The following is a 13471-nucleotide window of genomic DNA, read 5'->3' as shown; positions in this document are numbered from 1 at the left end:
GCCCTGATCGCCGACAATCTAAATATTTTATCACAACGTCAGGAAATGTACTATCTACATGAAATCGGGTTCAACGGACTAACTCGATTGTGAACTAAATGGATATCTTCGCAAGTACATGCCAGGCACAACTGAAGCAAAAACCACACGCTAAACTTTGACGCTATCAAATCCATAAAAACACGCTTGAAACGAGTGCTTTCCCTCAGTATTGGTATCGGTAGGGTGTAACAGCTGTCTTATAGTTGAGCATAGCAAGTATCTCCGTCCTCCCATGCATAGCAGCCAATGTCAACGGCGTCCAGGCTCGAATAGACTCCTGAAGATGAGGGTCCGCTCCACGCTGCAATAACACCCTCACCACCTCCGGCCTATTCTGTTCAACAGCCTTAAAAAGAGCGGTCTTCCGCGGGTAGGCGGTATGATCTGGTATAGCCCCATTGTCTAACAAGAACCGAGCAATATCCACATGACCATTCATAGCAGCTTGCGAAAGAGCAGTATCCCCGGTATGAGAAAGCCCGTTGATATCCGCACCCGCATTGAACAGCAATCGAACGACATTCTCATGCCCCCACTCTGCTGCCTGAGATAGTGCCGTGTTTCCAAGATTCTTGCGTCCATCAACTTCTGCTCCGCGAACCAGCAACGTCCGGACAATCCTTTCAGCGCCCCTGGAAGCAGCAAGGCTCAACGCCGAGTCTCCCTTTGCAGACTTTAATGCCGTATTTGCACCATACTCTAATAGCAGGTCGACAATATGCTCTTGTGAAAAAAGGATAGCAATCATCAAGGCCGTTTGGCCATGTAAATCCATCGTATTCACATCGGCGCCTTTATCAAGTGCGCTTTGAATTGAGTACAATCCGCCCTGTTTGACAAGAGCGATGAAGTCATCCTTGCTAGTCGTGAGCTTGAATTTCATTTTCCGCATGATACCAGGCTTCTTGCTTCGCACGATTTTCGGATATGAGGCGCTTCCTCTGGAAGAACTGGCATCTGAGTAGGTTCCTGAGAGGGTAGTTGAGCTTCCTGGCTCAGCTTCTAGGGGCATAGGAAAATTTTCGCAAAAGACCTCTTTATCTGTATCTTCGCCTGGACTGTATGTCGCTGACAGTACTGGCTTGGGAAAGTCTTCTTTTGGTAGGACTTGTTTATCGGTGTCCGCTTGCATTTCTGTTGCGATAGAGATCGGTAGGTCTGAGAGGCCCCGTGGTAGAGCTATTTTGTCTGTGTCATCCATATACCGTACCTCTGGATAATTATTTGTGGGTGATACATTTCTTGGAGATTGAGTCCTTGGTAGCTGTGGTGTGTCCTTGGTTTGTGATGCTTGCCTGATGCTCTGTAAGAGATTTTCCTCTTTGACAGCCTTGTGAAGGACATTGATGATAAAGTCGTGATCTTGATGTGATAATTCCGGAGCAATACCAACATCAGTTAATTCATGTTGCAGTTTCTGCCATGCTTCAATTTTCTGAGAATCAGATGGTCCAACATGAAGAGCATTAGAAATGATCAGCGCATCTCGCTTGCCAGCAAGAACATCATCAATAAAGCTCCTCATTGCCAGATTAACATTATTTTGCGACGATCTACCACAAGGTTAGCCGACGCGGCCTTTATCAATATGAAAATAGACTCACATAGCCATATTAGCATTAAACATATTGAGCTCAAAAGTAATCGACCCAAGCCTCGATCGAATCTCGTTGATCTGATGCTGAGACCTTGCTCCACCAGGACACGACGAGGCAGTCTGCAAATCCAGTAAAATCGCACGACACTGCTCCAAAATCTCGGGTAAGCCAGTTGTCAACGGCGTATCCGTACACAGCACCGCATACGTCCTCGTAGAAGCCAACACTGTGAGCAGTAGATCCAGTTCACTGGCTGCCTGGCTCACGTGTGAGGTCGATAGACGAGTGGATTTGTAAAGCGAGTCAGCCAATGGGCAAACAGTAGCCAGCTGAGCTGTTGGGTCGCGGGGCCCAAGTGAACCCATCATGAGGTCTAATGCAGGTGAGGGGTAGAGTAAGCTGGGGTTTCCTTCGCCGCGATTGCGAACGTTATGTGGTGAATTCCATTTTTGGGATTTCCGCTGACTTGCCTTTTTGGGGTCGACTCCAGTGGCTTGTGTTTTTACTTTGATTGGAGTATGGCCCCCGCAATGCTTCACATCATGGGTGGGGGCCAAAAGTTATGTGCATGTGACGACAAGAGGTTGGGATACTGCAGTCCACATGTAATTCTCATTTTTGAACTTGATTTCTTTAATTTGGAAATGCAGTCAGAATATTGGTGTCTGTACGCTTTAATCAGGGGAATTTGGTCAAAGGGGATAGCGAGTGCTATTTATAGAGATGCAGATCTTCACGGATTTCAAAGTCGCCTAAGCCGTTGATATGTAGTCTTATTAAAAATAAACAAGGTGAAGTAAATATTAACAAAATGGAAATTCGCTGTCATCAAACGTGACCGTAACTCCAAACAAAAAATAGGGCAAAAGGAGAGATCCCATATATAAAATCTAAAATATCAGCCAAAGGTACAGACTCTCTGATCTAAAACATCCCCAGCGATAAAACTCCGATCGTGACAGTGATTATACACAATGCCAATCGCGAGCCAGGTAATGGAACCGTGAGCCCGGCACCGGCCGTGACATTGTCGGAGCCGATTGTGACATTAGTGGTCGCAAAGCCGGAGCCACAGTATTCATTAACAATCTTTGCCGAGGGTAGATAGGTCGTGTCAAGTGCTTGGCCATCCACCCTGGCCCATTCAGCGTATATATCCATCGTCGACTGAAGACACTCGTTGCAGGTGAGCTTTCCCTTGGTAAGCTGGTTTCCAATCGGAATAAAGTAGACATTGTAATCATTCGGAGCTGTAGAATTGGTAACGGCGTCGACGAAACAATAGTCATTGGTAGTGGGGTTGGTCAGGCAGGTGGCTCGGTATACAGGCTCGTAGGCCATCAGTTGTTGATAAGTGTCTGTGACGACCGAGTTGCCAGCCTCATAGTCGGGCCCACAATTATCCTCGTCCAGCATCTGGGCCGCTAGCGAGGTCATGATCGACTGGCATTTGGTTGGGTTCTCGGAGCAGGTAGTATCCAGCACGCGCGATGTTTCTGTCGCCGAGCTCAAATCATGGAAGAACGCATTCGAGTTTTCGAGAAGGAGTGAAACGGCGTGACATTTTGTTACCGTAGAGTTGGCGAGGAACTTATCGAAGAAGCTGACGCAGCTGGAGTTTGCAAAGTTGTTGGAGCTCGTGTCGAAGGGCTCGGGCATCGATGTTGAGGAGTCGGTGCTAGCATTGAGAATTCGCCGTTGTAAGCCGTGTTTGGCATCGCGTTCGAGAGACTCTGCCACAGCATCCCGATCCTGTGTGTCCAAAGATATGTATTCACGGCGCTGGAGGGGCGAATCCTGGAGATCTACGATGACATCTCCACTTGGGTTGGAGGCCGATCGCGGGACGTTCACCAGATCTGCCGTGATTGCGGAAGGATAAGCCAACGTCGATGGCGAAAAACAGACAATAAGAATTAAAATTATTAGGCCATGGTAGAGAGACCCGAGGCTTTTGTTTTGGCCGAGTTGCGACCGGCGAGGTCGTGTGGAATTCATAGAGAGCGAACGGTCTATACTCCGGCTATTGCGCGAAGGACCAGGAATTGCTTCCATGAGGAAGCTAGAAACGAGTGACAAGCCACGAACGGGCAAAAGAAAGAGGGAAAGACGCGACCACGCACTATTAACAACTTGACATGGCCATTCACGGTTGTCGGCCCCCAACAGCACGAGAGGCTCAAGGCTTGTAGACCAAAGCCGGCTGCCCACGAGGGAAACAGGTCATGTATAAGCGGGAAATCGGCAAAAGCACGGAGCACCGCACTGATCCTGTTTGGTTTTTTAATCTTAAAAAACTCAAGCCAGTCGAGCCAAGACCAAGAAAAGACATGGCCGCAAGGACTAGATCGGTCTGTGGATCCCGCAGCCCGAGGGGAAGAGTCTGGTTCAGGGGAACTTGCATGGGTGCAAGGACCAATTGTCAGGACCAAATGCTCAGAAAGGACTAGTTGGAACAAAAAGTATAAGACGGAGTAGGGATGATCGGGGTTGATCACTTAACGGAGGTGTTCAGCTTTGGTCGAGACCATTCCGTGACGAATCCACGACTGTTTCCAATTCCCTTCTAACACCGCCGCTCTTGACAGGAAACAAGCATGCCACTAAACCAATTCATAAGCTGACTCTATATCCATTCATTGATGGTGGTGATTTCGCGTCGGCAAAAATTGCAGTATGTTTTCTCAATCGATGCCATTGCGCTGATCCACCAATCATGTGTATATAAGAGCACCGCTAACGACACAACAGGCACATCGTTTGTACACTTCCGTTCAATGCCCCCTAGTTAGCTGTTGACTAGGACCTAAAAGTGGTTTACTCCATATAGTCCTTTCCATTGGATCGTTACGGATGGTCACGTGACATCGCCATGGTCACTTGAACGAGATTTACTAAGCATAAGCGTCACCTCACAAAAAGCGGCGGCAGCTAACTATAGAACGCCCCGTATGTATGCAGACTAAGTACAAATTCAGGGTACCTGGTGCTGATCCTAAAAAGGCTGAATAATCTTTGTCTTCTTGACCTGCAATTCCAACATATCAATGAATCCATCGTTATTAACTTGCCACTCATCGCGACCGGATTGCGAATACAATATGCGGGTTTGAGATTAAAGGTATCGTACACAATGCAAGGAGTCCAAACACAGGTTACAACTCCTGACCAAAAAAGAGACATGTCGAGAATTCAAACATAAAACCATGATCCTTTTATTTCCTACGCATTCTCCGTACATCTGTATCTCTCTTATCGGCTCCATACAGTCAAGACGGAAGCCAATGAGAATTAGGTAATAGGAATGTCAGTGACTTCCCCGTCCAAAACCCCCACAATTTACAACCACCTTCCCTCTCATCAATCTCACAATGTCCGAATTGCTCGTACCTGAAACCCGGGTACTGGCAGTTGCCAGCCATGTAAGTTCGATTTCCAGGTTAAATCTTTTTGAAAACTAACCCGGATCAGGTCGTTTATGGGTACGTTTAACATCCCATTCGGATGATAAGAGTCATGCGACATCAAGCTGATCTTCCTAGCCACGTGGGCAACACAATGGCCGAGTTTGTCATGCAGTCCTTGGGCTGTGAAGTGGCTGCCTTGAATACTGTGCATTTCAGTGCGTTTCTCTCATCTCATGCCATTGGGTCTCACTCATCGGAGCATCCCGGTGGGATATTTGATTCAGAGCTAACTAGCTCTGGTAGGCAATCATACTGGATACCGGCAGTTCAAGGGCACTCGCGCGACTGCTCAGGAAATCACAGAACTATACCAGGGTCTATGTCAGAGTAACCTTACGGACTTTGACGTCATGCTGTCAGGCTATGCTCCAAGTGCGGCGGCCGTGGAAGCCGTCGGTGCAATTGGAATTGATTTGCAGAAGAAGGCTGAAAATAAGCCTGGTTCCTTCTTTTGGGGTGAGTTTTGCAACTTCGGTGGAGTCATGCAATCGTAAGCTTGGAATTCAATCTAATTTCCAGTATAGTATTGGACCCAGTAATGGGAGATCAGGGCCGACTATACGTCAATGACGACGTCGTTCCAGCCTATAAAAAGACCATCCACCATGCAGACTTGATTTTGCCCAATCAATTTGAAGCCGAGTCAGTTCACCCAGTACTGGTGCTATATCATACAAACGCACACCAATCTAACCTCTCACAGAGTTCTGTCCGGCGTTAAGATCACCTCTTTATCCACATTAGCAGAGGCCATTACCGCCATCCACCGCATTTACTCCGTTCCCCACGTCATCATCACTTCAGTACAACTATTGAAGTTGTCCCAGTCAGGCTCCACTCCAAGCCCACCAGAGAACTACCTCACGGTCATCGGCTCCACGACCCGATCTGACGGGTCCCCACGTCTTTTCCGCATTGATGTTCCCGCACTAGACTGCTTCTTCAGCGGCACGGGCGACATGTTCGCCGCATTGACTGTCGCCCGACTCCGGGAAGCAGTCGATGCCGCTAACCCAGACTTGCGAAACACCGCCTCCTGGGTTTCACCAGATGACGTTGAATCTAGTAACCTCCCATTAGCACGGGCCACTATTAAGGTCCTCTCCAGCATGCACAGTATTTTGGAGCGGACGATGGAAGCCCGTGATGCGGAACTTGCGGTGGCTTCTTCACTGAATGGTGGCTTGACAGCCGAGGAGCAGGAAAAGCAAGATTACCTGCGTCGCACAAAAGCAGCTGAAGTGCGGTTGGTACGGAACGCACGATTCTTGCGCGACCCTTTGGTTCAGTTCGCTGTGCAAGAGTGGCGCAAGGAAGACATGCCCACTCATCTACAATAGGACATAATGCGATCGGAATTAATATCATGACGGGACGACCAGGGTCTGTATATAGATTCCATTAGACCAGCGCATGCATAATTTCAAAATTGAAGTGATGAATTTCTTTGTTGATTGGGTCGTTGTCGACATATGAATCATTAAATCTTCCCGGATACTCTTTCCCACTAGATGTACTCCGTTGCTTTTATAGCCCATTGTATCAGGTATCAATATTGGCAACTTAGATGCCAGTGCTGCCAAATCCACCGGCACCACGAACGCTCTCCTCCAGCTCCTCAACGACAGTCACCTCGGGAGTGTAGATCTGCAGAACGAAACAAGTTAGAACACGGTCCAACAAGCTAGGGGGAGAAAAAAAAAGCTCGACTCACCCTCTCAAGAACCAGCTGAGCAATGCGATCACCCTCCTTGACTGATAGCAGAACCCTGAATCAGCGATTGGCCTTGCAAAAAGCAGCTCTAGTAGGGAACATACCGGGAAAGTCGACATCAGAGTGGTTAAACAGCAAAACCTTCACCTCGCCACGGTAGTCGGCGTCAATAACACCAGCACCGGTATCAATAAAGTGCTTGGAAGCGAGACCACTACGAGGAGCAACACGGCCATCTATGCAGAAAAAAAAAATCAGCCATTACTTCTTCCCACTCAATTGGAACCGCTCCACCTTAGGACTCGGTCAATTCACATACAAGTTCCCTCAGGCACAGCAATAGCAATACCAGTATCGACCATAGCCTTGCCCTTGGCAGGGATAACGGTCTCCTTAGCGCTGTACATATCGTACCCCGCAGCGAAAGCAGAGCCCCGCGTCGGGGCGCGAGCAGAAGCAACGAGCTTCTTCACCAGCAGCGGGGGCATGGGCTGCTGGATAGAAGTAACAGCGGGGGCATCGGTAGTCATGGCGGCAATCTTAGTGCGCTTGGGGAGTGGAGAGGTCGGGAGGGAGGGGGGTTGGTGGGTGGTAGTATCCGTAGGTGGAGAGGTCTCTCTGGTCATGGCAAACAAATGGGATAAATGGGGAAAGGATAGGGAAGAAGACGAAGAAAGAAAAAAACTGGAGCAGGTATGAGTCCAATGATTTAATTGAGTCTAGAAATTGCGGTGTCGGTGTGGGGATCCTCTGTCCCTTGCGCTTCCACTTTCACCGCTGGGACGCGTTTTACACGCGTGGTGGTAGTACGGACTTTAGCAACCATTGTAGCAATACCATTAACGTAGGCGGTGTGGGCAGCTCTCCCCGCTCAGCTGGGAACGCCGAGGGTCTAGGGGATTGGTTACTGCCGAGGTTCACGGCTGTTCTACTCAATGCCTTGAACTTGCCACTTGTATATATCCCTTGAATTCAAACCTGGCTGTTATTGAAAGTCTTTCCTGCATTTGTCTTTGTCTTTTCTCTCGAAAACATATAACCACATCTACAATCATGGCGGGAGCTGTGCGCCAGCCCATAGACCTGCCCTCGTTGGAGCGGTATATTGACCAGAACGTACCAGCACTCAAGACCCCACTGGATATCAAACAGGTGAGTTGGCCACTGGGTATATAGAGGCATTAATGCCTTTGCTGAGACACTGCAGTTCGGTTTTGGTCAATCCAACCCCACCTACCAGCTTACCACCGCCGATGGTAAGAAGGTTGTGCTGCGGAAGAAGCCTCCTGGAAAGCTGCTCTCGAAGACGGCACACCGCGTGGAGCGAGAATATCAGATTATCAAGGCATTGGGTGGGACCGATGTACCAGTGCCAGAGGTGTTCTGCTTGTGTGAGGATAACAATGTGATTGGGACACCGTTCTACATTATGGAGTTCCTGGATGGACGGCATTTTACTGACCCAGCAATGCCTGGCGTCAGTGCAGAGGAGAGGAACGCACTGTACGTGACAAATAGAAACTCCATGCTGAATGTCCAAGTCCGACTTACCCTGTTTTAGATGGAAGAATGCGGTGCAAACACTCGCCAAGTTTCACTCGGTGGTGCCCTCATCCGTGGGCCTTGAAGGATTCGGCAAGCCAACGAACTTCTTCGACCGCCAGATCGCCACGTTCAACACTATCTCGAAAGCGCAAGCAGCGGTAGTGGATGCCGACACCAAAGAGCCCGTCGGCGAACTTCCCTACTTCGACGACATGGTTCGGTTCTTCGCGCAAAAGTCCACGCAGCCACGCGACCGTGGAACTCTCGTACATGGAGATTACAAAATAGACAATATGATCTTCCACAAAACTGAGCCGCGAGTGATAGGAATTCTAGACTGGGAGATGGCGACGGTCGGGCACCCATTGTCGGACTTTTGCAATCTCAGCAGTCCGTGGATCATGGAGGGTGCGGATTCCCAACTGGAGACGTTCCAGACTGGGCGGGTGCCAGGGCTGCCGACGCGTGAGGACTGCATGCGTTGGTACAGTGAGGTGGCCGGGTACAATCCTGCAGAGGATGTTCTTTGGGGAGATGCGTTCTTTGCGTTCCGAGGCTCCGTCATCATGCAGGGCATTGCGGCCCGGTTTGCAGGGCGTCAGGCCAGTAGTGCCCGGGCGGGAGAGTATGCTAAACGGGCTAAACCTTTTGCGTTGGGAGCGTGGGAACGGGTGCAGCGGGTGCAACGACAGTCGCAGAAAGGTAAGTTGTAAAAGAGCCAGGATTAAGGAGGACCTCGGTAGGGAAGATGAGATTTTCGGGTTTTTCTTCCACATGGGCTGTTCCATGCCCCCAAGATTACTATGTGTTTGACCATGATAAATAGCATTACTAGTCAGTTGGTCTTGAAATTTCACTGTACATAGGGAACCTGAATTTTACGGATTGTAGATCTTTGGGAATGATGATTTGAAGTACCAGGTACATGAGAATGATTGACCTTCCCCCTACTTCATTAGTTCTAGGCGCAATGACGGGAAAGTCCGTGCAGTGTCAGCACTAAACCACGTTGATTCTGGCCCGTAAGTCTGCGGCAGTACTCGTCACGTCAGTGTCCTGAGAACTCTCTCATGAGATTTAGAATTAGTTTCTCTCCAAGAGTTCCAATCTGAGCTCGATAACGAGAAATTATATCACAATATATATATAGCTCATGCCTTGGACGAGTGAGAGAGGATGATCTGGTCAGTGTGGATGATTGGTGCAGAGAAAGCGGGGCGGCAGGAATGAGGCTGCGTTGGCCCTGCGGCTCTACGTAAACGTGAGTGAGGCTGAGGGGGCGAAAAAAAAAAAAAAAAAAAAAAACCTTGAGACCCAGAGTGTCGGGAGGAAAATGGGAAAAGTGGAAAAGTGGGCAAATAATCTAAAATGCGACATTACTTCCCGTGCATATACTCCGTACGCATGTCAGAATAAATAGAACACTAAAACCCGAAAAGGGGTGAAGAACCCACTTCCTACACCGTCCCCGGTTAGTACGCGACTCGCTAGCCAGAATCATCCAGTTAGAGCATCTCGGCGCGGGCCGCGTGATTTGGCCTTTTGAATTGCGCCGGCACAAAGGCTCTTTGAAACGTGGTGCGTTGGCATAGAGGGAATCATCCCATTCCTTATCTCATCATCCAAAATGATACTCCGTACTCCGCAAGGCTCGGGGGGAAGGTCAGAAAGTCAGATTCACATCACATCTGACATACGTACGACGTATAACTTGGGCTTAATTACCAGGGTGGAGTCCTCGCTTTGTGCAGCCCAGAGGTCCAAGGTGTATGGGGGAAGAAAGTGGGGAGAGGAAAAGAGGGGATTCGCGGACTTGACCACCACTCATACCTTCCCCGGTTGTTGAATCCGAAATTATTGAGACAAAAAGAGGAGTGGGGCTTACTGAACTCCAAAGAAAAAGATAAAAAAGAAAAGAAAAAAGGAAAATAAATAAGGGAAAAAAAAAATTAGAAAAAAAAAAGGTGTGTACAACTTGGGCTCATCGATTCCCCCCCTCTTTCCCACTCCTTTTTCCCATCCCCTAATCCTCCGATCATCTGCACTCGTCAGCAGATGATAGCCCATAGATCATCATAAAGAATAGAATTCATCCAAATCCTCTAGACATTATAGAAAGAAAATGGAGTCTCTGCGGGGAATTTCCTTGGAGCCTCGACCCACTTAAAATGAGAATTACAACTGCCAGAGCCGCATCCTCGTTTTCTCCCCGTGTGTTGACGTGGATGATTTGCTAGCTCATAATCCGGTCTTCCCCTCTTTTTTTCATTTCTCTTCTCTCCTCTTTCCCTCCTTTAATGACCTTATCCGATGGAGCCGCTGCGTTGAGCCTCATCCGACCCGTTCAAGGTTCCATTTTGGTTCTTTCTCGGTAAGTTTGTTCTTTCTTCCTTTTTTCAGCCTCATTCTCTCCTAGCTTTCCCCCTCTCTTCCCCTCTTTCTCCGTTGGAGCCTCCTCTTTTTGTATTTTCTTTATACCTTCTCTCCTTTGATTTAGGTGGGTGGCATTTTGCCCCTGTGACTACTACTTGGTTTTGCAACTGTGGTCGCATTCCTTCTAGGCGCCGAGTACAGGTGTTTTGCATGATTTCGTGTTTCGGATTCAATTCTCTCTGTTCCGAAACTCTTATTGGGCATACATTGTGAGTGGTATGGGTTTCAAAAGCTAACGGTCCCTCCCTTAGATCAATATTCCGGATGGATTTGCTCGCTTCCTAGCCATCTTACACATCACATCACCCTATATGCCCATGCACCCCCGCCTCTATGACGTGCGACATCTACGTCTCGGAAGAAGCGAACAATCGCTCCCCACAACTGGTCCCCCAGAAGATCAATTATGGGGTGGGGGAGGAGCCGCCGCCGTTCGCCTCCAAGGCCGAGTGCGACAAGGGAACGCATGACCGTTCCCGTAAGCCGCACCAGCCGGAGTCCCTGCCGCAAACACATTTGGGCGATGGTGTGCTGATGAGGACCATGGGACCAGACCATCTGGAAGTCGCGACTCATGCTGAGCAACATTCGTTGGACTGGTCCCCTAAGCAGGGCAGGGCCCAAGATCTGGATCGATTCCCCAAGGACTTGCTGCCTCCGAAGTTCGAGTCCAAACCTGCTGCTCGTCCGCCAACAATACCACCATCCCCGGAGAAAGAATACAAGGAGGAATCCCCTCAATCGCCCCAGCGTATCCTCCCTCCGCTCGTCCCCTCCCAGGATCCCAAATCGACATTTCCGCCGCAACGTCCTCGTCTCTTGTCCCTCACCGCTCCATCGACAGGTCCGCCAATACACTTAGCGCCGCATCGCAGAACCTCAACCGCAGAAGGACTCTCCCCCGATTCCAAGCAGCCAGACCTGCACTCCCGCATCTCTCTCCCATCGCTCCAGTTGCTGGCTTCCCCTCCCAGTTCTTGTGTTGCAGCTTCCCCAGACACGGGCAGCAACACGCAAAGCCTACCTTCCATTCATTCCGCCTTAGGATTGTCACAGTCCGAGTTCTCTTCAGCTCGGATCAACGGCTTTGCTCCTCCCCCTCCTTACTCCTACCCACCGTCTGCTACATCGCGTAATGATTCCCCCCACGAGCGTCAATTACCTAGTCTTTTACCGCAGATCCCTCCCAGTCCGCTCTCTCATCTCTCCCCTATCAGCATTAAAGATATATCCACCAATGCTTCTCCAGCCTCACAGCCATCTTTCTGGCGCACACCAACCTCGGCCGTGTCGACCGAGCCGCAACTTCCTCCTCCGCCGCCACCACCTCCGCCGCCACCCCCATCAGAACCCAATCATCATGCCTCCTCGATGATTGCGAAAAGCCCGGCCACTAGCTATCCCACCCCTACGGAGCCAGTGGCCCCTACTGTCGGGGAGCGAACGTCGTTTAGCTCGCATCCTTCGCCTGAGGATGGATCGGCAATCACGAATATAGGTGTCTACAAATGCACACATCCTGGGTGTACCGCGGCCCCGTTTCAAACCCAATATTTGCTCAAGTAAGCCTGCCCGCCATGCCAACCAACCAGTCCCTAATCCAGGAATAGTTCCCATGCAAATGTGCACTCTTCAGATCGACCACATTTCTGTCCTGTAGAAGGCTGTCCTCGTGGTGTAGGTGGGAAAGGGTTTAAACGTAAAAATGAGATGATGCGGCATGGCCTCGTGCATAACTCGCCTGGCTACGTCTGTCCGTTCTGCCCGGATCAGCAACATAAATATCCCAGACCAGACAATCTTCAACGGTATGTAAAAGGAATCTTAGGCTCTTATAATACCACCTGGCTAATCTGGGAGGTTTCTTGATAGACACGTTCGAGTCCATCATGTTGATAAAAGCAAAGATGACCCAATACTCCGTGGAGTTCTTGCACAGCGCCCTATCGGCAGTACACGAGGCCGTCGGAGGCGGCTAAATGGATGATGACTTCTATTGTTGATCTGCGTTTCTGTGACCTTCTTAGCGTTGCGACCCACCGAGGGGATATGAAATCATATCACGACTGCCCACCTCGGCACATTTGCGAATCCGACCCTTTTACGAGTTAATGACTTTCTCATCCGCGATACCTTTCTTTTGATTCGTTCTGAGCAGCTCTTTCTATCTTTATTTATTACTCGATTCGATGATACCACATATCACTGTTAGAAGCATGATGATACACAGGACATTCGTTATGCGTTGGTTATAGTGGGTGCTTGTCACCGCTATTGTAACATGATCCACTCGTTATTCTTCTGTCTTCTATTTACCTCTTTCCCAATTTGTTGGGCTTTGATTTCTCTCTCTATCTCTCTTCCCTATGTGGCATTGAACAGGGTCCATGATAGGATCACGACCGGGAGTTGGTCAATCGTTTTGGGATTCTGAAAAGGACCTTGGGAATACATAGCAATCCAATCCTCGTACTCTGAACACGTTTCCCGTCTCTTTCTCCCCTGTTTGACCCGCTCAGTGGCGTGACCCCCGCTCAAGGTAGAGGGGCAAAACCGAAATCAATGATCAGCAGCTCCAGTGGAGCCCCCCAAATCAGTACCTATATGAACCCCTCCTCACCCCCTACCACTTCCTCTTTTCTTTCTCTTCCTCTCTCATCGACATCTCTCTT

At 49.4% G+C, this 13471-nt stretch overlaps 6 protein-coding genes across 6 annotated transcripts; 3 read left to right on the top strand and 3 right to left on the bottom strand.

The window, feature by feature from the left end:
* Positions 1-205: 205 nt before the first annotated feature.
* On the bottom strand, positions 206-2005 carry N7503_006058 (ankyrin repeat domain-containing protein; the record flags this gene model as incomplete). The annotated part of the gene is made up of 2 exons (XM_057065605.1): positions 206-1595; positions 1647-2005. The coding sequence occupies 2 exons, from the start codon at positions 2003-2005 to the stop codon at positions 206-208; spliced, it is 1749 nt and encodes a 582-aa protein (XP_056923348.1).
* Positions 2006-2564: 559 nt separating this feature from the next.
* On the bottom strand, positions 2565-3695 carry N7503_006057 (uncharacterized protein; the record flags this gene model as incomplete). Its single annotated transcript, XM_057065604.1, has 1 exon — positions 2565-3695. One exon carries the CDS (start codon positions 3693-3695, stop codon positions 2565-2567), a length of 1131 nt encoding a protein of 376 aa, XP_056923347.1.
* Positions 3696-5011: 1316 nt separating this feature from the next.
* Positions 5012-6447, top strand: N7503_006056 (pyridoxal kinase; the record flags this gene model as incomplete). Its single annotated transcript, XM_057065603.1, has 6 exons — positions 5012-5062; positions 5112-5122; positions 5183-5262; positions 5351-5563; positions 5632-5749; positions 5811-6447. The coding sequence occupies 6 exons, from the start codon at positions 5012-5014 to the stop codon at positions 6445-6447; spliced, it is 1110 nt and encodes a 369-aa protein (XP_056923346.1).
* A 96-nt stretch (positions 6448-6543) lies between these two features.
* On the bottom strand, positions 6544-7460 carry N7503_006055 (Deoxyuridine 5'-triphosphate nucleotidohydrolase). Its single transcript, XM_057065602.1, has 4 exons — positions 7141-7460; positions 6926-7057; positions 6822-6862; positions 6544-6754 (listed from the first exon to the last, which is right to left on the bottom strand). Exons 1-4 carry the CDS (start codon positions 7445-7447, stop codon positions 6671-6673), a joined length of 564 nt encoding a protein of 187 aa, XP_056923345.1. The 5' UTR covers positions 7448-7460; the 3' UTR covers positions 6544-6670.
* A 414-nt stretch (positions 7461-7874) lies between these two features.
* Positions 7875-9159, top strand: N7503_006054 (phosphotransferase family protein; the record flags this gene model as incomplete). Its single annotated transcript, XM_057065601.1, has 3 exons — positions 7875-7973; positions 8029-8324; positions 8383-9159. 3 exons carry the CDS (start codon positions 7875-7877, stop codon positions 9077-9079), a joined length of 1092 nt encoding a protein of 363 aa, XP_056923344.1. The 3' UTR covers positions 9080-9159.
* A 1973-nt stretch (positions 9160-11132) lies between these two features.
* Positions 11133-13213, top strand: N7503_006053 (uncharacterized protein; the record flags this gene model as incomplete). The annotated part of the gene is made up of 3 exons (XM_057065600.1): positions 11133-12361; positions 12410-12607; positions 12672-13213. 3 exons carry the CDS (start codon positions 11133-11135, stop codon positions 12784-12786), a joined length of 1542 nt encoding a protein of 513 aa, XP_056923343.1. The 3' UTR covers positions 12787-13213.
* Between the last annotated feature and the right edge of the window lie 258 nt (positions 13214-13471).

The sequence above is a fragment of the Penicillium pulvis genome (assembly GCF_028828015.1).
Source record: "Penicillium pulvis strain IBT 33274 chromosome Unknown contig_23_segment0_segment0, whole genome shotgun sequence".
Lineage (NCBI taxonomy): Eukaryota > Fungi > Ascomycota > Eurotiomycetes > Eurotiales > Aspergillaceae > Penicillium > Penicillium pulvis.
The sequence above is the reverse complement of the archived record's forward strand: the minus strand, read 5'-3'. Positions and strand labels throughout refer to the sequence as shown.

Bases quoted from the DNA above. Each gene is read 5' to 3' on its own strand.
- N7503_006055 (XM_057065602.1), bottom strand. From the start codon at position 7,447: ATGACCAGAGAGACCTCTCCACCTACGGATACTACCACCCACCAACCC. The intron at 6,863-6,925 runs GTATGTTCCCTA...TTCTGCTATCAG, and splicing joins CTCTGATGTCGACTTTCCCG to TCAAGGAGGGTGATCGCATT. The intron at 6,755-6,821 runs GTGAGTCGAGCT...TTCGTTCTGCAG, and splicing joins CTCAGCTGGTTCTTGAGAGG to ATCTACACTCCCGAGGTGAC.